This window comes from Cherax quadricarinatus, chromosome 33, assembly GCF_038502225.1.
Source record: "Cherax quadricarinatus isolate ZL_2023a chromosome 33, ASM3850222v1, whole genome shotgun sequence".
Lineage (NCBI taxonomy): Eukaryota > Metazoa > Arthropoda > Malacostraca > Decapoda > Parastacidae > Cherax > Cherax quadricarinatus.
This window is the reverse complement of record NC_091324.1, coordinates 30,185,146-30,207,191: the sequence shown is the minus strand read 5'-3', so window position 1 is coordinate 30,207,191 and position 22,046 is coordinate 30,185,146. Positions and strand designations below refer to the sequence as shown.

Sequence of the window (22,046 nt, the reverse complement as noted above, 5' to 3'; positions counted from 1 at the left end):
TTGGTGGACACAAGAACTCAGACTTGCTTGTCTTGCTTGCGAGATAATTCCACCAGCTACTGGACGCTGAGATTTAACACTAGTGAGAATTATTTTACCTCTTTCCTGTCTTACGGAAGCGAACTCCTGTGCTCGTTCGGGTCGTGTTCATCTGCTCTTTGTGATCACTTGACAATCAGTCCCTCACCTGCCTCATCGCCCACACACCCCTCGTCCAACACCTCACTTCCCATACTACCCGTACCATCCTTACCTCCTTCCACCACCACGCCGCCGCCACTGCTTCATATAGTGCAGTGTAGGATCCCCGACTTCCTACAGTTCGAACCCCCCCTGCCTCTCAACCTCACTGGAGACGACTTCGTCCTCAACGCCACGACAGGAAGCGATGACGAAGGATACGAATATGACTTCTCCTTCCTCTTCCTAGCTATGTTTATCCTGGCAGGAGGCATCGGCAATATACTCGTCTGCCTAGCGGTAAGTCGCCTCTCATTTTCCTGTTATGCAACCTCTTCTCCAATTTCTGCAATCTTTCACACAATTTGCCGTGCGTATGATTATGTATGAATGAAGCTTCAATCAAGAGCCTTTACATTTGTTATTTACTAGATTAGATCAGATTTCCTTGGGCTAACTTAAAGGAACCTATAATTCCGTATTACCCAACAATAACGAAATCATAAAAGATGGGCGGCTTACGTTTGGCAGGACGGAGAAAGTACTAAAACTTCGTTCATGTATTTTCACAGGCATGTAAACAAACGTAGAGGACGGGTTGTGTTATGATAATATAACAAGCTCATTGTTTAGTGAGATATTTAGTCAGAAATATTTACCATGAATAATTGGATCTAAACTGCATGATTCTGTTGATTTTATAACCCAAATGAAAGACTTCGTTGTAAAACACTTGATCTACAAACTCCCTACACTTCCTAAAACCTCCTTGTTCATCTGCGATCCTGCTCTGTCTTACTCTTAATACTTTCAACGATAACTCTACCTTATCTACCGCTACATAATTCATTAGTTTGAGTTTTCAACATTTTCTTGTTTAATTCGGTTATTTATTTACTTATTTCGCATGTACACAAAAAATAAGGTTAGGATTTTTTTTTATATTTTAGGGCAAGATACTTGGTACTTGCGCAGTCAGTTTTTTATGTATCCACTCCATTTACCATATTATTATCTCAACAATCATGCTGTGTAAGCCTTAGATAAAAGTAGTCTCCCTCCCTCTCTCTCTCTCTCCTTCCTCGTTTATCAATCTTTCACGTTCTGCAAACATTAATTCTCATTCCTTGCTCATTTCCTAAACCTCCCCTCCCCAACGTCCCTTCCCAAAGTTTCCAGAGCGTGAAAATCAGGAGTGGGTGGGGGAATGGAAGGTGGGAGGGGAAGAGGAAGGAAGAAGGAACACTTAGCATGTTATGAATTCTCGTCTTCCCTTCATTTCAACTTAGTGTTCGACTGGATTGGCCTGGGAAGGGAAAGAACGGAGGAGGGAATCAAGTTTTCTCTTATGCTTGACGAGATGAGGGGGCTCCATAAGGGAGCTGGATACTCCAACGCTGATCTTGTACAAGTATGTTTAATGCCTCCTTGTTCAGATTACAGGATATTCTTCGCTCCATTTTGGCCCGATATGTTGTCATTAGTTTCCTTCTATGTGTGGGTTATTTAAATATAAAAAAAAATGTTTTAGAGGCAAAAACTTGCCGATACATATGGTAAAAAGATATTATAAGCAGAACCATAGATTTATAGACGACGTTTCGCTCTAAACAGTTTCACCAAATCTATACGAGGAACATGGCATATAAATATTTCGAACAAAATGCAGCCTGAAATTATAGATTATCTCTGTACGTTGTCTTTTTCTACCATAAAATGAAAGAGGACCAAAAAAAATAATAGTTTGTTAACGGAGATAAAATATAAGATAGACAATTTAAAACTGCAATAAACAGGAACTTTAAAACGTACATTTACGAATTGCAGATGTATGCTCTGTTGAAAAATAATGCTGCAAAACAGTGCCATAAATATGGAAGCGCAGATCTGCATTGTCGAGTAAGAAGCGTGGGCCAGTGTTGGACAAATGTATTGGAGAATATGGTGGTAAACATTATCTGAGGCCATGTTTACCTCCCAGCCCACCACCTGAGCTCAGTATAATAATAATAATAATAATAATAATAATAATAATAATAATAATAATAATCTTTATTTCTACAAGTACATGTACAAGGTATACAGGCCTAGTTGACATCAATAACATACTACTATACAGAAAGTCCCTTGTTATGCAGAACATTTCGGGCAAATTAGGTCAATTTTGTCCCCAGGATGCGACCCACACCAGCCGACTAACACCCAGGTACCTATTTTACTGATGAGTGAGCATTAGAAATCAGATGTCCTATGGAAACACGTCGTAATGTTTTTCAGCCGTACCGGGGATCGACCCCGGACCTCGGTATATGAGCTGAGATCGCTAGCAATCGAGCTACGGTATACTCAACTTTCCTCAACTCTCTCTCATCGGGAGGGATGAGCAAGCCTTTCGCTGAAGTTTAGATTTTCCTTCGCACAACCAACATTAAAACTTATGGTCCACCTCCACAACTCAGCTCACTTTCTGAAGAATATTTTTTTTTTACATTTAAAACCTGATGCTGGAGATTTTGGGGAAACGCCAGGAGACTTCGTGCAATCGTGGATCTTCAGGGTAATCTTTGTCAAGGAATTTCAGTGTGCGCGAAACCAGCTGGAGAATATTTTATGACTCTCAGGTTTACGAAGTCTCGGGGATTGGTACAGGTAACAACGCTCTTCGAGAAACTGTAATAATATCAGCAGAATTACCGACAGTATGACCTTGACGAAGCTCCTGGAGAGCGAAACTTTCAAACAGTAAAATTCCACATTATTTGCATTTGTCTCCTTTTACCTTACAACGTTCTTCAAGAAATCTGACAGGAAAATCCCACTGAAACAGTTAAAAAAGAAAAAGAAAAAAAAACTCTGAGAAGTAGGGGAGATTTCCTTGATCCGAGGAATTGGAGCTACCATCTCCTTCCTTAGATCAACCCTAATCACCTCCCATTTCCAAGGTGCTCTCGGAGGCCCCTGCGGGTCGTAGGGCGTCCCCACGAAAGTAAGAATAACAATCCAAAATGTTGATGAATCATCCGTGATTGTTCTCACTGAAGTTCATCATTATCATTACCATTGTGATGATTAGCTTCATCATTATCATTATGATGTCTAAGTTCATCATATCATTGTTATGCGTTAGTTCATCATTACTCCTACGATGTGCAAGTTCTTCATATTTATCCATCTTAAATGCAAAATTTTTCCAAAAAAATCCTGGGCATCTTGGGAAAATCCTAAAGACGAGGTAAAGTTGCTGAAGGAACTCTCAGGGTCTAGCGAAGGCAGTCCGGGTCTTGCGTGCCCGCACTCTAAATCTTCAAACCCGCACTGTGAATGGCATCACTTGGCACACAGTCGACTGTGGGCACTTAGCCCACAGTCGTAGTCTTCCTCACCGCCATCTTCGAGTCCTTCTTCTGAAGAGAGAGAGAGAGAGAGAGAGAGAAAGGAGTAAGAGGAGAGAGAGAGAGGTTCCTTTGCCTCCTATTGCAGAGCCGCAAAGGCAAACTAGCTTATGAAAAGAGTTTTCGGAATGGACTCTGAAGTAATTTTCTGTTTATTTCTAATAATAATAATAATAATAATAATAATAATAATAATAATAATAATAATAATAATAATAATAAACTTCTGAACCTATGGATGAAGTTGGTTTCAATTACGTCTCGTAGTTATTGGTTGCATTTGTTCACTATTATTGACGAGGAAAGAAACTCTTTCTGTCTCTCTGGCTCGTTTCGAGTCGATGGCTTCCTGGTACCTGTGTCTCAGGGCTTCCTGGTACCTGTGTCTCAGGGCTTCCTGGTACCTACGTCTCAGGGCTTCCTGGCACCTGTGTCTTATGACTTCCACGTACCTGTGTCTCTTGGCTTCCCGGTACCTGTGTTTCATGGCTTCCTGGTACCTGTGTCTTATGACTTCCTGGCACCTGTGTCTCATGGTTTCCTGGTACGTGTGTCTTATAGTTGCCTGGTACCTATTAATCGCATCACCTTGCAGTTCGGCAGCGATTTTTGGGAGGACATCATCAAAGATTCATGAAGAGAGACAGATAACAGGTGAGAGGTGAGGGGAGAGGGGTGAGAGGAGAGGGGTGAGAGGTGAGGGAAGAGGTGCTGAAAGGAGAGGGGTGAGGGAAGCCAGGTTACACCAGTGGTGTCTTTTATAGTCGAAGGCTTGAAAGAGTAATAGAACACCTGAAGGAGAGGGAATTACAGAATGAACGAGGGGAAAGTTAGGTAAAAAAAAAAGAATCAGGGGAGAATGAGAAAGATGTGAGGAAGAGAAGGAGGGAAGGATGAGGAGGAGAACAAGGGAGGATGAGTGAGAGAACGTGGGAAGAACTAGGAAGAAAGCGAGGAGGGACAATGAAGAAGATGAGTGAAAGAGAAAAGGATGAGGAAGAGGATGAGAAAGATGCGAGAAAAAGAACCAAGAGAAGATGATTTAAGTTTGAGGAAGAGGAAATGGGGAAGAAAGAGAGAGAGGGAGAGAGAGGGTGATGCACAGGGTGTACGAGAAGGAAGGAGGGAGACGGTGAAAGGAGGTCATTAACAAAATGGAAGAGAGGAAGAGGAAGATAGAGATGATAATGGACCGGACACAGATGCAAACATGAGGAAGGGAGAAGGAAAGAAGAAAAGGTGGAAAGTACATGAGATAGAGATAGAGAGAGAGAGAGAGAGAGAGAGAGAGAGAGAGAGAGAGAGAGAGAGAGAGATATAGAGTGAAATTTTGGATAATTCAAATATATTAGCATTATTATTATTATTATTATTATTATATTATTATTGTTATTATTATTATTATTAATTTATTATTATTATTATTATTATTATTATTATTATTATTATTATTATTATTACAAACATTATTAGTTTTACGATCAATTCAGCGTCTGGGGAACGGGATGCAATCAGGTTTGACCCGTGGAAGGGGAGAACAGCTTTAGTTCCTTGTACAAAGAGCCCTTCACCAACATCAAGGCACCCTTGTTTTAAAAGACAAACTACCTACAAACAAAATAATAAAACGAGCAAGAAATATTGTTCGTAACGTAAGCCGTTCTTCCTGACGCTAGCAGAACATAAGTCCTTTTTTTTTTTTTTGCTGAGGCTAGAACGTTTGTTGACTTAAATTAATAGAAAATATGCGAATCCCTTACAGTGGTGTCCTGGCCTCAACTACGCTGCGTAATATCGCAGGCGAGTGTAAGGTATGTTGACAGTGGTATAAAATACAGAGGCAGCAAGTGAAGTAGTGAAATGAAGATAATGTAATCAGTCCACCAGTCTTGGATGTTATGTCAACATAGATGTCAGACACTGCAACACAATGGTATCTTGGTACAGAGGACGTCTTCCACGCTTCATCGCGGAACTACTAGTTGTGAGTGAGAAGGGTTAGATTCCAGAGGGACCTGCCTTCTTACTTCTACTAGTGAATCCCGTCCCCTGCAACATCCTTGAGACTTTCCACCTCACCTTCGACAGTATTTAAGACGCTTCAGCTTCATATCGTTCCAGACCATGGAGTTGAACTCTTCTCCAGGCTGAGGGACTTACTACCTTATATACTACTTCACCAAGGTTGATGGACTGATTACATCATCTTCATTTAACTACTATACCTGCTGCCTCTGTATTTGACTGAAGAAGCCTACTGTGTAGGCGAAACGCTCCAACAACGCAGATACCCAACTTTTGCCCATGTATCTTATTCATCAACGAGTGTAAGGTAGACTGATAGATGTCAGGATTGATGGGTAAATAAATCAGTAGGTAGATAGACAGTTCGGTAGGTAAATAGAAAAGACGATAGGTGGGCCATTAGGTAAATAGACCGGTTAATAGATGCGGAAATAGATAGATAAGATCAATAGGTAGAAGAAAGAGACACTTGTAAAGCACTGGAATATTTACTGTGGAAAAGTTTCGTCAAACAGAAGCTCTATCAGTCCAATACAGAGAGTTGTGAAGAGGAAGTTTGAGGTGATCAGTCCCTCAGCCTAGACATGATCTCATCACTTCATCAGTCCCTCAGCCTAGACATGATCTCATCACTTCATCAGTCCCTCAGCCTAGACATGATCTCATCACTTCATCAGTCCCTCAGCCTAGACATGATCTCATCACTTCATCAGTCCCTCAGCCTAGACATGATCTCATCACTTCATCAGTCCCTCAACCTAGACATGATCTCATCACTTCATCAGTCCCTCAACCTAGACATGATCTCATCACTTCATCAGTCCTGTTATTCAAAACAAAGCAAAATTTTATTTCTTTGTGTAGTGAATAAAATGCAGTTTACACGTAAAAAATATATTGTTAATCACAAATAAAGCCACTAGCATGGATAATGGATAAAGCCACTAGCATGGATAATGGATAGATAAAGCCACTAGCATGGATAATGGATAGATAAAGCCACTAGCATGGATAATGGATAGATGAAGCCACTAGCATGGATAATGGATAGATAAAGCCACTAGCATGGATAATGGATAGATGAAGCCACTAGCATGGATAATGGATAGATAAAGCCACTAGCATGGATAATGGATAGATGAAGCCACTAGCATGGATAATGGATAGATGAAGCCACTAGCATGGATAATGGATAGATAAAGCCACTAGCATGGATAATGGATAGATGAAGCCACTAGCATGGATAATGGATAGATAAAGCCACTAGCATGGATAATGGATAGATGAAGCCACTAGCATGGATAATGGATAGATAAAGCCACTAGCATGGATAATGGATAGATGAAGCCACTAGCATGGATAATGGATAGATGAAGCCACTAGCATGGATAATGGATAGATGAAGCCACTAGCATGGATAATGGATAGATGAAGCCACTAGCATGGATAATGGATAGATAAAGCCACTAGCATGGATAATGGATAGATGAAGCCACTAGCATGGATAATGGATAGATGAAGCCACTAGCATGGATAATGGATAGATGAAGCCACTAGCATGGATAATGGATAGATAAAGCCACTAGCATGGATAATGGATAGATGAAGCCACTAGCATGGATAATGGATAGATAAAGCCACTAGCATGGATAATGGATAGATGAAGCCACTAGCATGGATAATGGATAGATAAAGCCACTAGCATGGATAATGGATAGATGAAGCCACTAGCATGGATAATGGATAGATAAAGCCACTAGCATGGATAATGGATAGATAAAGCCACTAGCATGGATAATGGATAGATAAAGCCACTAGCATGGATAATGGATAGATAAAGCCACTAGCATGGATAATGGATAAATAAAGCCACTAGCGTGGATAATGGATAGATAAAGCCACTAGCATGGATAATGGATAGATAAAGCCACTAGCATGGATAATGGATAGATAAAGCCACTAGCATGGATAATGGATAGATAAAGCCACTACCATGGATAATGGATAGATAAAGCCACTAGCATGGATAATGGGTAGATAAAGCCACTAGCATGGATAATGGATAGATAAAGCCACTAGCATGGATAATGGATAGATAAAGCCACTAGCATGGATAATGGATAGATAAAGCCACTAGCATGGATAATGGATAGATAAAGCCACTAGCATGGATAATGAATAGATAAAGCCACTAGCATGGATAATGGATAGATAAAGCCACTAGCATGGATAATGGATAGATAAAGCCACTAGCGTGGATAATGGATAGATAAAGCCACTAGCATGGATAATGGATAGATAAAGCCACTAGCATGGATAATGGATAGATAAAGCCACTACCATGGATAATGGATAGATAAAGCCACTAGCATGGATAATGGATAGATAAAGCCACTAGCATGGATAATGAATAGATAAAGCCACTAGCATGGATAATGGATAGATAAAGCCACTAGCATGGATAATGGATAAATAAAGCCACTAGCGTGGATAATGGATAGATAAAGCCACTAGCATGGATAATGGATAGATAAAGCCACTAGCATGGATAATGGATAGATAAAGCCACTAGCATGGATAATGGATAGATAAAGCCACAAGCATGGATAATGGATAGATAAAGCCACTAGCATGGATAATGGATAGATAAAGCCACTAGCATGGATAATGGATAGATAAAGCCACTAGCATGGATAATGGATAGATAAAGAGACTAGCATGGATAATGGATAGATAAAGCCACTACCATGGATAATGGATAGATAAAGCCACTAGCATGGATAATGGATAGATAAAGCCACTAGCATGGATAATGAATAGATAAAGCCACTAGCATGGATAATGGATAGATAAAGCCACTAGCATGGATAATGGATAGATAAAGCCACTAGCGTGGATAATGGATAGATAAAACCACTAGCATGGATAATGGATAGATAAAGCCACTAGCATGGATAATGGATAGATGAAGCCACTAGCATGGATAATGGATAGATGAAGTCACTAGCATGGATAATGGATAGATAAAGCCACTAGCATGGATAATGGATAGATGAAGCCACTAGCATGGATAATGGATAGATAAAGCCACTAGCATGGATAATGGATAAAGCCACTAGCATGGATAATGGATAGATAAAGCCACTAGCATGGATAATGGATAGATAAAGCCACTAGCATGGATAATGGATAGATAAAGCCACTAGCATGGATAATGGATAGATGAAGCCACTAGCATGGATAATGGATAGATAAAGCCACTAGCATGGATAATGGATAGATAAAGCCACTAGCATGGATAATGGATAGATGAAGCCACTAGCATGGATAATGGATAGATAAAGCCACTAGCATGGATAATGGATAGATAAAGCCACTACCATGGATAATGGATAGATAAAGCCACTAGCATGGATAATGGATAGATAAAGCCACTAGCATGGATAATGGATAGATAAAGCCACTAGCATGGATAATGGATAGATAAAGCCACTAGCATGGATAATGGATAAATAAAGCCACTAGCGTGGATAATGGATAGATAAAGCCACTAGCATGGATAATGGATAGATAAAGCCACTAGCATGGATAATGGATAGATAAAGCCACTAGCATGGATAATGGATAGATAAAGCCACAAGCATGGATAATGGATAGATAAAGCCACTAGCATGGATAATGGATAGATAAAGCCACTAGCATGGATAATGGATAGATAAAGCCACTAGCATGGATAATGGATAGATAAAGAGACTAGCATGGATAATGGATAGATAAAGCCACTACCATGGATAATGGATAGATAAAGCCACTAGCATGGATAATGGATAGATAAAGCCACTAGCATGGATAATGAATAGATAAAGCCACTAGCATGGATAATGGATAGATAAAGCCACTAGCATGGATAATGGATAGATAAAGCCACTAGCGTGGATAATGGATAGATAAAGCCACTAGCATGGATAATGGATAGATAAAGCCACTAGCATGGATAATGGATAGATGAAGCCACTAGCATGGATAATGGATAGATGAAGTCACTAGCATGGATAATGGATAGATAAAGCCACTAGCATGGATAATGGATAGATGAAGCCACTAGCATGGATAATGGATAGATAAAGCCACTAGCATGGATAATGGATAAAGCCACTAGCATGGATAATGGATAGATAAAGCCACTAGCATGGATAATGGATAGATAAAGCCACTAGCATGGATAATGGATAGATAAAGCCACTAGCATGGATAATGGATAGATGAAGCCACTAGCATGGATAATGGATAGATAAAGCCACTAGCATGGATAATGGATAGATAAAGCCACTAGCATGGATAATGGATAGATAAAGCCACTAGCATGGATAATGGATAGATAAAGCCACTAGCATGGATAATGGATAGATAAAGCCACTAGCATGGATAATGGATAGATAAAGCCACTAGCATGGATAATGGATAGATAAAGCCACTAGCATGGATAATGGATATATAAAGCCACTAGCATGGATAATGGATAGATAAAGCCACTAGCATGGATAATGGATAGATAAAGCCACTACCATGGATAATGGATAGATAAAGCCACTAGCATGGATAATGGATAGATGAAGCCACTAGCATGGATAATGGATAGATAAAGCCACTAGCATGGATAATGGATAGATAAAGCCACTAGCATGGATAATGGATAGATAAAGCCACTAGCATGGATAATGGATAGATAAAGCCACTAGCATGGATAATGGATAGATAAAGCCACTAGCATGGATAATGGATAGATAAAGCCACTAGCATGGATAATGGATAGATAAAGCCACTAGCATGGATAATGGATAGATAAAGCCACTAGCATGGATAATGGATAGATAAAGCCACTAGCATCGATAATGGATAGATAAAGCCACTAGCATGGATAATGGATAGATAAAGCCACTAGCATGGATAATGGATAGATAAAGCCACTAGCATGGATAATAGATAGATAAAGCCACTAGCATGGATAATGGATAGATAAAGCCACTAGCATGGATAATGGATAAAGCCACTAGCATGGATAATGGATAGATGAAGCCACTAGCATGGATAATGGATAGATAAAGCCACTAGCATCGATAATGGATAGATAAAGCCACTAGCATGGATAATGGATAGATAGCCACTAGCATGGATAATGGATAGATAAAGCCACTAGCATGGATAATAGATAGATAAAGCCACTAGCATGGATAATAGATAGATAAAGCCATTAGCATGGATAATAGATAGATAAAGCCACTAGCATGGATAATGGATAGATAAAGCCACTGGCTGGTGAAACATTTCGTCAATAAACATACCCAAGTGCTTCACAAATGTCTCATTAATTTACTTGTCACCAGATAGTTTAGTAAACGCCTTGGAATGTGAAGCGTTTTTGTTTGGTAAACAAGAGGCTTGGAAACACTGGCTGAGACACAGGTCGACTCTCAGTGCAAGACGATGCAAGTACACGCTCAGGAACCAGAAGAAACGAAGACAGGATGAGAAAGGAGAGAAAAGATTTAGCACTTGACGTAGGTGAGAGGGGATAAGATAGAGCATGTGACGGAGGAACTAGGGGGAAATGGGTAGAGGTGACAGATGGGGACACAGGGAAAACGAGGAAAGAGGAGGAAATGGATGGGAACTATGAGGCGAAAGAGAGAAAGAGGGATAATCCAGAGTGGGAAAAGATTTTGAGAATGGATGGGGTGCTTGGAAGCAGTAGGAAAAGGGAGTGGAAATGTATAAAGCAAAAAGAACTTATGTGTTATGCGGAGAAATTTTTTCCTCTTCGTGATGAGCAACAAATTGTGGCAGGAAGGAGAAAGAATAGCAGGGAGGAGAGAATATATATGGTAGAGTGATGCAAGGAGGATGGAGTTAGTAGATAATACAGGGGAACGGAGGGGAAGAGAGAATAGAAATAGATGAATGAAAGAGGGGAAAGAGAGGGGCAAATAGGTAAGAAGTCAGTCATGTACTTTGAAGATTTTTCTAGGCATAAGACGACCATTTTTACTTGCTATAAGACGACCACTAGTACTCGTTATAAGACGACTACTATTACGACTCGGCTTCTCTCAACAATGATTGGGCCATGTGTCCTGATTCATGGTTATTACTTCAGTGGTCTGACAGCAACTACAGGTCCCCCACGCAGCGTCTTAATGGAAGAGGCAAGGCACTAACTACAAGCAGCACTAACTACAAGCAGCACTAACTACAAGTAGCACTAACTACAAGCAGCACTAACTACAAGTAGCACTAACTACAAGCAGCACTAACTACAAGTAGCACTAACTACAAGTAGCACTAACTACAAGCAGCACTAACTACAAGCAGCACTAACTACAAGTAGCACTAACTACAAGTAGCACTAACTACAAGTAGCACTAAGTACAAGTAACACTAACTACAAGTAGCACTAACTACAAGTAGCACTAACTACAAGTGGCACTAACTACAAGTAGCACTAAGTACAAGCATCACTAACTACAAGCAGCACTAACTACAAGCATCACTAACTACAAGTAGCACTAACTACAAGTAGCACTAACTACAAGCAGCACTAACTACAAGTAGCACTAACTACAAGCATCACTAACTACAAGCATCACTAACTACAAGCAGCACTAACTACAAGTAGCACTAACTACAAGCAGCACTAACTACAAGTAGCACTAACTACAAGCAGCACTAACTACAAGCAGCACTAACTACAAGCAGCACTAACTACAAGTAGCACTAACTACAAGTAGCACTAACTACAAGTAGCACTAACTACAAGTGGCACTAACTACAAGTAGCACTAACTACAAGCAGCACTAACTACAAGCAGCACTAACTACAAGTAGCACTAACTACAAGCAGCACTAACTGCAAGTAGCACTAACTACAAGCAACACTAACTACAAGTAGCACTAAGTACAAGCATCACTAACTATAAGTAGCACTAACTACAAGTAGCACTAACTACAAGTAGCACTAAGTACAAGTAGCACTAACTACAAGTAGCACTAACTACAAGTAGCACTAACTACAAGTGGCACTAACTACAAGTAGCACTAAGTACAAGCATCACTAACTATAAGTAGCACTAACTACAAGTAGCACTAACTACAAGTAGCACTAACTACAAGTAGCACTAACTACAAGCATCACTAACTACAAGCAGCACTAACTACAAGCAGCACTAACTACAAGCAGCACTAACTACAAGTAGCACTAACTACAAGCAGCACTAACTACAAGTAGCACTAACTACAAGCAGCACTAACTACAAGCAGCACTAACTACAAGTAGCACTAACTACAAGTAGTACTAACTACAAGTAGCACTAACTACAAGCATCACTAACTACAAGCAGCACTAACTACAAGCAGCACTAACTACAAGCAGCACTAACTACAAGTAGCACTAAGTACAAGCATCACTAACTACAAGCATCACTAACTACGGATCTAACAACTTTATGAAACAGATTTAGGGAAAAAATACTCACTAAATTACTAACTCACAACTGACTCATTCACTTAGAAAAATTTGAAAATGGAAAAAGACAGGCAATGAAAAGTAGCAGAGTAACTGAGTGAGAAGTGAACAGAGGAATGGTAGAGATTAGAATGAAAAAAGCATTTAAATTATACCAGACTACATTAGGATATTAAAATGATTATTTTTAAGGTCTGAATAAAAGCTAAGCTGTAGCCGCTCCTGCTACTGTTTCTGCTGCTGATGTTACTGCTTTTGTTACTATTTCTGCTGCTGCTTTTGTTACTGTTTCTGATTCTACTCTTGTTATTTATTTACTTATATAATTTTATATATATTTATTTATTTATTACTTCTGATGCTGCTAACGTTGGAGAAGAACCACATGCCTGTAGGCTCACCGGTCAACGTAATGACATGAGATGGTGGCACAAGTAATTCCACTTGACATGTCTGCGTATATATATGTATATTATATATATATATATATATATATATATATCTATATATATATATATATATATATATATATATATATATATATATATATATATATGCGTGTTTGTACACATCATCCTCCAACTCTGAGGTCGTCTTCAGCAGATACGAAAAGAGCTCAGGGTTATATCATCAAATGATAACAGTTACTGTCTCTTGACATGAACTTGTCTCATCTTCCCATTCCCCATGAGCGCTATAGCCCTTACGGATTTAATGCCTCCCAGAAAATTAATAGCTTCTAACAGACCTATGCTCTCCCGTCCGTTCTGGTGAAACTGACTCCTTTGACATCTAGTAGTAGGCCTAAGGGTTCAAGCAAGGCAGGTCGTTCTTCGAGCGAATTTTTGGGCCTATTCAAAACTGAGATAGTACAATAGATTTTTGTTTGTAAAATAAATGAGGGAATTTTTGGTTTAATTTGTATAGAGCCTTGTAAATCATAAAGGAGGAAAAGAATGGAGAGTGATGGTGATAACTAAAATAGCTAGCAAATCATGGGTGATTTAAAAAAACTGAAGAGAGATGGAGTGAGAGTGGGCTTTAAAACCGGTGATACAGGAGAATACAGAGATAGAGAGTTGAAAGATTAAGGAGGTCAAGAGGTCAACACTCCTACCAGTTTACCTATTTACATATCTACATGTGTACCTATCTACCTGTGTGCCTGTCTACCTACCTGTCTACCTGCGTGCCTATCTAGGTGTCTACCTACCTAGGAAAAACCATTAAAATCAAGACTTCAAGCTGCAGTGAAAAATGGGCACCTTGGTGCCGCCTCCTGCCACTGTCCCCACACAATATATTGCTTCACCTTACAACGTGTGTCCCATTTCTCTCCTCTCCTCAAGGCACGGATCTGGCCGCTCGTAAGTGATGGGAAATATTAATAAGGATAAATGGTGAGACAAGCGATGATCATTTTTTTGAGGCATAAAAGACATCAGAATTACTCTCTGTATCGACGTGTTGCTGCTAATACTGTTGAAAGATAGTCGCTTGTATTACTATCATAGCTGGTTCTACTGTTACTACTACTGCTACTGCTGCTGATGCTGCTGATGTTTCTGCTACTTCTGCTGCTGTTACTTTTACTTTTACTGCTATTGTTGCTGCTCCTGCTACTGTTGTTGCTGCTGATGATGCTACTTCTATGATTATTATACTGCTGCTACTACTACTACTACTACTTGTACTACTACTACGACTATTACTACTACTAATACTAATAATAATAGTGTGGGGAAGAAACTCCATCATTGATTCAGAGTGAGGGAGAGACATTCCTCCCTACATCAAAGGGTGGGGAGAAAAGCTCCTTCATAAAGCAAGAGTGGAGGAGAAACTCCTACATAAAGCTAGAGAGGAGAAACTCCTATATAAAGCTAGAGAGGAGGAGAAACTCCTACATGAAGCTAGAGAGGAGAAACTCCTACAAAAAGCTAGAGAGGAGGAGAAACTCCTACATAAAGCTAGAGAGGAGGAGAAACTCCTACATAAAGCTAGAGTGGAGGAGAAACACATCGGGCCAACAACACAAGCAATTTCCGATAGAATTTCACGTTCCATCTCACTCTACCAAGTTGAATGAGTTTGTGCCTGCCAGGGAGGAGCGCCTCACAGTGTACAGGCAACAGGAGACTCCGTTGTCTGTTGGGTATACCCCCATCAGTCAACAGGAAGCTCTACTGCCTCTTCTGTTTCCCCCTAGTGTCACCAAACAGGAGTTCTGTTGTTTCTTGTGTAAACACCTCATCAGTGAACAGGAGGCTTCGTTGCCTGTTGTGTTGTTGTGTCCCCTTGACAATCAACATGACGCTCTGTTGTCTGTTGTATCCCCCCTGCCAGTCAACAAGAGGCTCTGTTGTCTGTTGTATCCCCCCTGCCAGTCAACAAGAGGCTCTGTTGTCTGTTGTATCCCCCCTGCCAGTCAACAAGAGGCTCTGTTGTCTGTTGTATCCCACTGGCAGTCAACAGGAGGATTTGTTGTCTGTTGTACCCCCCTGCCAGTCAACAGAAGGCTCTGTTTATCCCCCTGTCAGTCAACAGGAGGATCTGTTGTCTGTTGTATCCCCCTGCCACTTAACAGGAGGCCCTGTTGGCTAATGTGTTATACATAAAACAAATAATTTAAATAATCATAAATAATAATACTAATAATAATAATAATATAATAATAATAAATTTATTACCAAAAAAAAAAATACTGAACTTTGAATTTGTAAGGAAAATGCAATCTATTAGTAGCAAACATTCTCATTCTCTCTCTCTCTCTCTCTCTCTCTCTCTCTCTCTCTCTCTCTCTCTCTCTCTCTCTCTCTCTCTCTCTCTCTCTCTCTCTCTCTCTCTCTCTCTCTCTCTCTCTCTCTCTCTCTCTCTCTCTCTCTCTCTCTCTCTCTCTCTCTCTTAAATCCTTCGTATTTTCCTAACATATTTCCTCTCGTGTTATTCCCCACCATTCCTCGTGTTTCCCCCACCATTCCTCGTGTTTTCCCCCACCACTCCCTAATATTTTGTCATTTCCTCATATTTCCCCTCCCCCCACAACTTTTCAGATTTTCCCCACCACTCCTCACGTTTTCTCCCCTACCACCCCATCATACTTTCCCCATCATCCCCTCATGTTCTTCCCTATCATGTTTACTCCATTCTTATTTTCCGTCTTCGCTCCACGCAGAAATTCCCTAAAAAAAAAAAATCCCCAATTTCCTCCACCGCTCTCCCACAATTTCCCGACCACATCCGAACATTTTTCCCATCATAACTTTTTCTCACTTTTTTCCCTGGCATCCCTTCTATTTTTTCCCTCTTCCCTCGCCAGGCTGAAACGAGTTGTCTTTCAGTGGAAATAACGACAAGACTCGCCATTCCTTCCCCTCCATCACTGAAGACCTGTTAAGTCTTGATAAAGCCCTTAGTGGGGCTTTATCAAGCCCTCATGGGGTTTTATTAAGACTAGTAACGTTTTATCTAAGTCTAATAGGGTTTATCAAGGGTTAAAAGGGTTTTATCAAGACTAATAATGTTTTTATCTAGGTGTGAAAGGCTTTATCAGGACTAATAAGGCTTTATCATAGTCTTAAACAGGGCTTTATCAAGGTCTAATAGGGCTTTATAAAGCCATGTTAAGGGATGAATGTCATGTAATGAAAAGACTATTACATGTGTTATACATTCCAAGTTTACATTCCTAGTTTATATTCCTGATTTACATTGCCAATTTACATTCCTGATTTATATTGCCAATTTACATTCCTGATTTACATTGCTAACTGTTGAGTTACCTGAAAAATCATACAAAGTTCCACTTATCATTACCACTTAAACTTTTCATTATTATTCCCTGCCACTCTCTGCTGCTACTCTCGTTCTATTTCACCATTTCTCCCCTGACGCCCCATTTCTCCCCACCGCTGAGTTGTTCCCCACCCCTCTACATCGAACAGTTTCTCCCTGCCACTCTGTAGGAATTCCCCATCACGAAGCAATCACTTTCTTCTCCATTTCCCCGCTGCTTCCCCGCCACTGTCACTTCCCTGAAGTCAATGAGTTTCCTATCCTTCTTCCCCCCTTCCTTCCCCTAATCCCCGGAAATTTTCTGGTTTCCTCAGCGCTTTCTCCATAAAATTTTCCCTCACTACACAGCATTTGTCCCCAGTAACGCTGAGTTTTCCCCCCTCTGCTGAACATTTATTTCCTCACTAATTCCTGGTAATACAGCGTTGGTGTATACCTGGAGTATACCTGGAGTACACTCGGAGTATACCTGGAGGGTGTTCCGGGGGTCAACGTCCCCGCGGCCAGGCCAAAAGCATACTGACAGTATGTAAATAAATCAAATAAATCTCGCTGTGTTTCGTCCACAAGGGACGAAACGTCTTCACAATAAAATAACATAACCTGCATTGTGTGTCTTATTTACACATTCACTACTTTCCTCCTCACATTCATACATCTTAAAATCTTCCTTAGGATTTCCTCAGTCCTTCCCTCTCTCATCCGGTAGTTCCTCACTTATCCCTGACACTCTTTTGTATTTCTCCTTTTCTCTCTCACTTACCCTCAACTATTTTCCCATTATCTCTTATATTCCCGATTATTTCCCTAGTTTCCCGAAAATTTCACTATATTTCAGCTAAAACTTCCTCCCAAATCTTTTACAGTTCCTGCCATTCACTCGCATTTCCTTGTCCATTCCTTCACATGATCCCTACCACTTCCCAGTTGTTCCCCGCCTCTTACATTTTCTTTACTACTTTCCCAAACTTTCCCTATCGCTTTCATGCATGTTCCCCTAGGACTTCACATTTACCCACCACCTTCTATTTTCCCACCATATTAGCACAATCACATCCCACATTCCTCCACCATTGACCACTTGTTCGGATCACTTAGAACTAGTCCATGCCACTGAGTACATTTTCCTTCCAATGATCACTTGTCCCAATCACTTAGCACTAGTCCCTTACCATTGAGTATATTTCCCTTCTAGTGAGCACTTTTCCCCGCCGCTAAGCACATTTCCCTACCACAGATCTGCCTGGAGAGACGTCTACACAATGTCACCAACTACTTCCTCATGTCCCTGGCTGTGGCTGATCTTCTCGTCTCCCTCGTGGTTATGCCTTTCGGAGCCATCGCTGGATTTCTGGGTGAGTACCGCTGGATTCTGGGGGTAAGTACCCCTACTGGAGAGTATCTCTAACCAGTGGTGAAAAAACCCTTCTGGGAGGGGAGGTTGAGTACTTTCTCTGTAGGGTGAGAATCTTTTCTTGAGGATGAGTAATTTTTGTGTTTTGAGTACCCCGTCTGTTGGCTGGGTACCCTTACTGGGGAATGAGTACCCCTTTGTGATGGGGGGGGGGGAGAAAGAAGAGAATATTACTTTTCTGGAAGAAGGGGAAAAAAGGGGAGTAAGTTGAGAAGAGGAGGTTCACAAAACAGTGGCAGGAGTAGGGGAAGGGGAGAAGGTAAGTGGGAGGGGAGGCAGTAAATGTGAGAGGAAGGAGGTAAGTGGGAAAGTGAGAAGTGGAAAAGTGAAAAGTTGGAGAGGGAGGACGTACGAAGGAAAGTGAAGAAGCAAAAATGATAAGGGAAATAAGTGATAACAAGAAGGTAAAAGGTGAGGAAAGAACGTTGGTAAAAAGGAGATAAGAGATAAGAATAAATGCGAAAAAATGGATAACTACGAGAGGAGAGTAAAGAGAAACAGCTACGATGGATGAACATGGAAAGTGGAGAGACAAGAGGAAAGCTGAAACAAGACAAAGAGTGGAAAGAAGAGAAAGACGTGAGTGGAAACTAGAGGGAGAGAGAGACGGGAAACTGTGCAGAGTTATGTCGGAGGCTAAAAGAAGTGAGAGGGGAGTGGTAAAGAGAGTAAAGTGAAGAAGGAAGAACTAAAGGAAGGAAGGAAGGAAGGAACTAAAGAGACAGGGAGTGCAGACGGTGGGGTCAAAGTTCAAGTCCAGTGATAAGGATTTACTTTCCTGAAATATGGAAGTGCTTAAATTTAAGGAGATGAATGATACCAGAAAATAAATGTGGCTTTTAAGGAGGGAGAGGGAGGGAGGGAGAGAGAGAGAGAGAGAGAGAGAGAGAGAGAGAGAGAGAGAGAGAGAGAGAGAGAGAGAGAGAGAGAGAGAGAGAGAGAGAGAGAGAGAGAGAGAGAGAGAGTGAGTTGTGAGAGTTTGGTTCAGTAAACTGTGGAGTTAGGTACCTCGACACGGCAGAAATTTGCATATAAAAACACGATTGCATAGCAATTTCAAGCCCGAGTGTGTGTGTGTGTGTGTGTGTGTGTGTGTGTGTGTGTGTGTGTGTGTGTGTGTGTGTGTGTGTCTGTGTGTCTGTGTGTCTGTGTGTCTGTGTGTCTGTGTGTCTGTGTGTGTGTGTGTGTGTGTGTGTGTGTGTGTGTGTGTGTGTGTGTGTGTGTGTACTTACCTATATGTAGATGCAGGGGTTGATTCATAGATCCTGGCCCCGTGTGTGTGTGATTGGGGTTTAAAATTCTTATTGCCATTGTCATAAGCAGTTTCAAGGACTAGTCAAAATCAGTGTTTTATACAGACAGTATTAAAGGGCATGCAAACACAGAAAAGAGAGGGAGGAAGGAGGGTAGTAGGGAGTGAAGATGGTGGGAAGACAAGGAGGGAAAGAAGGAAGGAAGGTGGCAGGGAAGGATGGGGAAAGAGACTGTGAGTTTCCCTTTTTTGTGAATGTTGGGTCTGGCTGGCTATTGTTCCCGTCCTGAGTTCCATTGTTAGTAACATAGCAGAGTTAATGTCGTCCTGATATTCTGTGGTTCTCGCCAATACGATTTCTTTGCGCTCAGACAATCGCAAAATTTAATCATACAGTCGGTAGCGGAATTTTAATCTTTACCCGGTGTCATTTTGACATCACTTCTTGAAAATTATTTTTTTTCTTTTTGCTTCGAGGGGCTGGGGTAGGGAAGGAGGGGTGGATAGGGAACGACGAACTTGAGAAAGGGGGTAAGGGGAACTGGAGAAAAGCCAGGGAGATGTAAACGGAGAGGGGATGTTGGAGTTATGGGGAGGGGAAACTAAATATGAGTATTAGTCACTGGAGTTTTATGTTCACTTTCACGAATGGAAACAATGAAAGCTTCTCTTCTTCTTACAAGACTCCGGTAAGAATTGTGAAAAGGCTGAGATAATTGACCAGTAAGGGGATATATAGTTTATTCTCATTTATATTTAAGGGATTAACGAAGATTACTGATGACAGAGTAGAGGTGATCTGCAGCCATAACTGTTCACGTGAAGTCGAGAGGAATTAACCCTAACTAACCAACCCATTAAACGAGGACATCAGACCATGGCACGAGAAATCCGAAACACCCACTGAGCCTATTTGCAATGATAACTCCAGATCATCCTATGAGAATTTCGAGCAGCTCCATTAGAACTTGAAGCTACTCCTTGAGCACCCCGAACTACTCCACGAGATCACTGAACCATTTCATGAAAACTATTAATCATGCAATGAGATTTTTTCAAAATAAAATGGGGAAATCTCGATCTGCCAGTCAAAGTTTCAGGCTACATAAAATATTCATAGAACTTCGAAAGGTGGCGAGAAAATTCTAAATGATTCCCGAGCCATTTTCTGACAAGTTCTAACTATGTCTTAAAGCTCTGCATACTTCTGATAAATAAATTCCCGAAGATTTTCAGCTAATTTTGGAAGCATCGAGCTGTACCCGGAAGCTGGGAATACCTCTTGTAAGCTTAGCAAATTTCTGGCAACTCCGACCTATTCAAAGTAACTTCAAGTCATTCCTTCAATTGTTATTAAACACCCTTCGAACGTCTCCCATGACTTCCATAAAAATCTAATGAAAGAGTGTCCGAAGACTCTCAGTAACGCGGCACTGAGTTATTCTCTTGCCGACCATGACACATTCTCGCTCCCTCCATCTTGAGCGAAGACATTTGCTGCAAAAATTCACTCACTTTCAGGATGTTGAAAGGCGCTTTAGTTCAATCCACTTGTTATTACTTGTTGGCAACGTCTGGTGAGGAGTTAGTCATTGCTACAGCAGGATTTTTCTCGAATTTCATTTAAACATAAGATCATATTATATTTTTTTTTATTATCACACTGGCCGATTCCCACCAAGGCAGGGTGGCCCGAAAAAGAAAAACTTTCACCATCATTCACTCCATCACTGTCTTGCCAGAAGGGTGCTTTACACTACAGTTTTTAAACTGCAACATTAACACCCCTCCTTCAGAGTGCAGGCACTGTACTTCCCATCTCCAGGACTCAAGTCCGGCCTGCCGGTTTCCCTGAACCCCTTCATAAATGTTACTTTGCTCACACTCAAACAGCACGTCAAGTATTAAAAACCATTTGTCTCCATTCACTCCTATCAAACACGCTCATGCATGCCTGCTGGAAGTCCAAGCCCCTCGCACACAAAACCTCCTTTACCCCCTCTCTCCAACCTTTCCTAGGCCGACCCCTACCCCGCCTTCCTTCCACTACAGACTGATACACTCTTGAAGTCATTCTGTTTCGCTCCATTCTCTCTAAATGTCCGAACCACCTCAACAACCCTTCCTCAGCCCTCTGGACAACAGTTTTGGTAATCCCGCACCTCCTCCTAACTTCCAAACTACGAATTCTCTGCATTATATTCACACCACACATTGCCCTCAGACATGACATCTCCACTGCCTCCAGCCTTCTCCTCGCTGCAACATTCATCACCCATGCTTCACACCCATATAAGAGCGTTGGTAAAACTATACTCTCATACATTCCCCTCTTTGCCTCCAAGGACAAAGTTCTTTGTCTCCACAGACTCCTAAGTGCACCACTCACTCTTTTCCCCTCATCAATTCTATGATTCACCTCATCTTTCATAGACCCATCCGCTGACACGTCCACTCCCAAATATCTGAA

General features: G+C 41.0%; 1 protein-coding gene across 1 annotated transcript in view; it reads left to right on the top strand.

Annotated features, from left to right (window-relative positions):
• The window catches only part of 5-HT2A (5-hydroxytryptamine receptor 2A), a gene marked incomplete at its 5' end in the record, with an annotated part of 40,608 nt that continues 18,562 nt past the window's right edge, over positions 1-22,046 (top strand). The window contains 2 exons of the mRNA XM_070091049.1: positions 1-480; positions 18,148-18,265. Coding sequence (XP_069947150.1) covers positions 1-480; positions 18,148-18,265 — 598 coding nt within the window. The remainder of the gene's footprint in view (positions 481-18,147; positions 18,266-22,046) is intronic.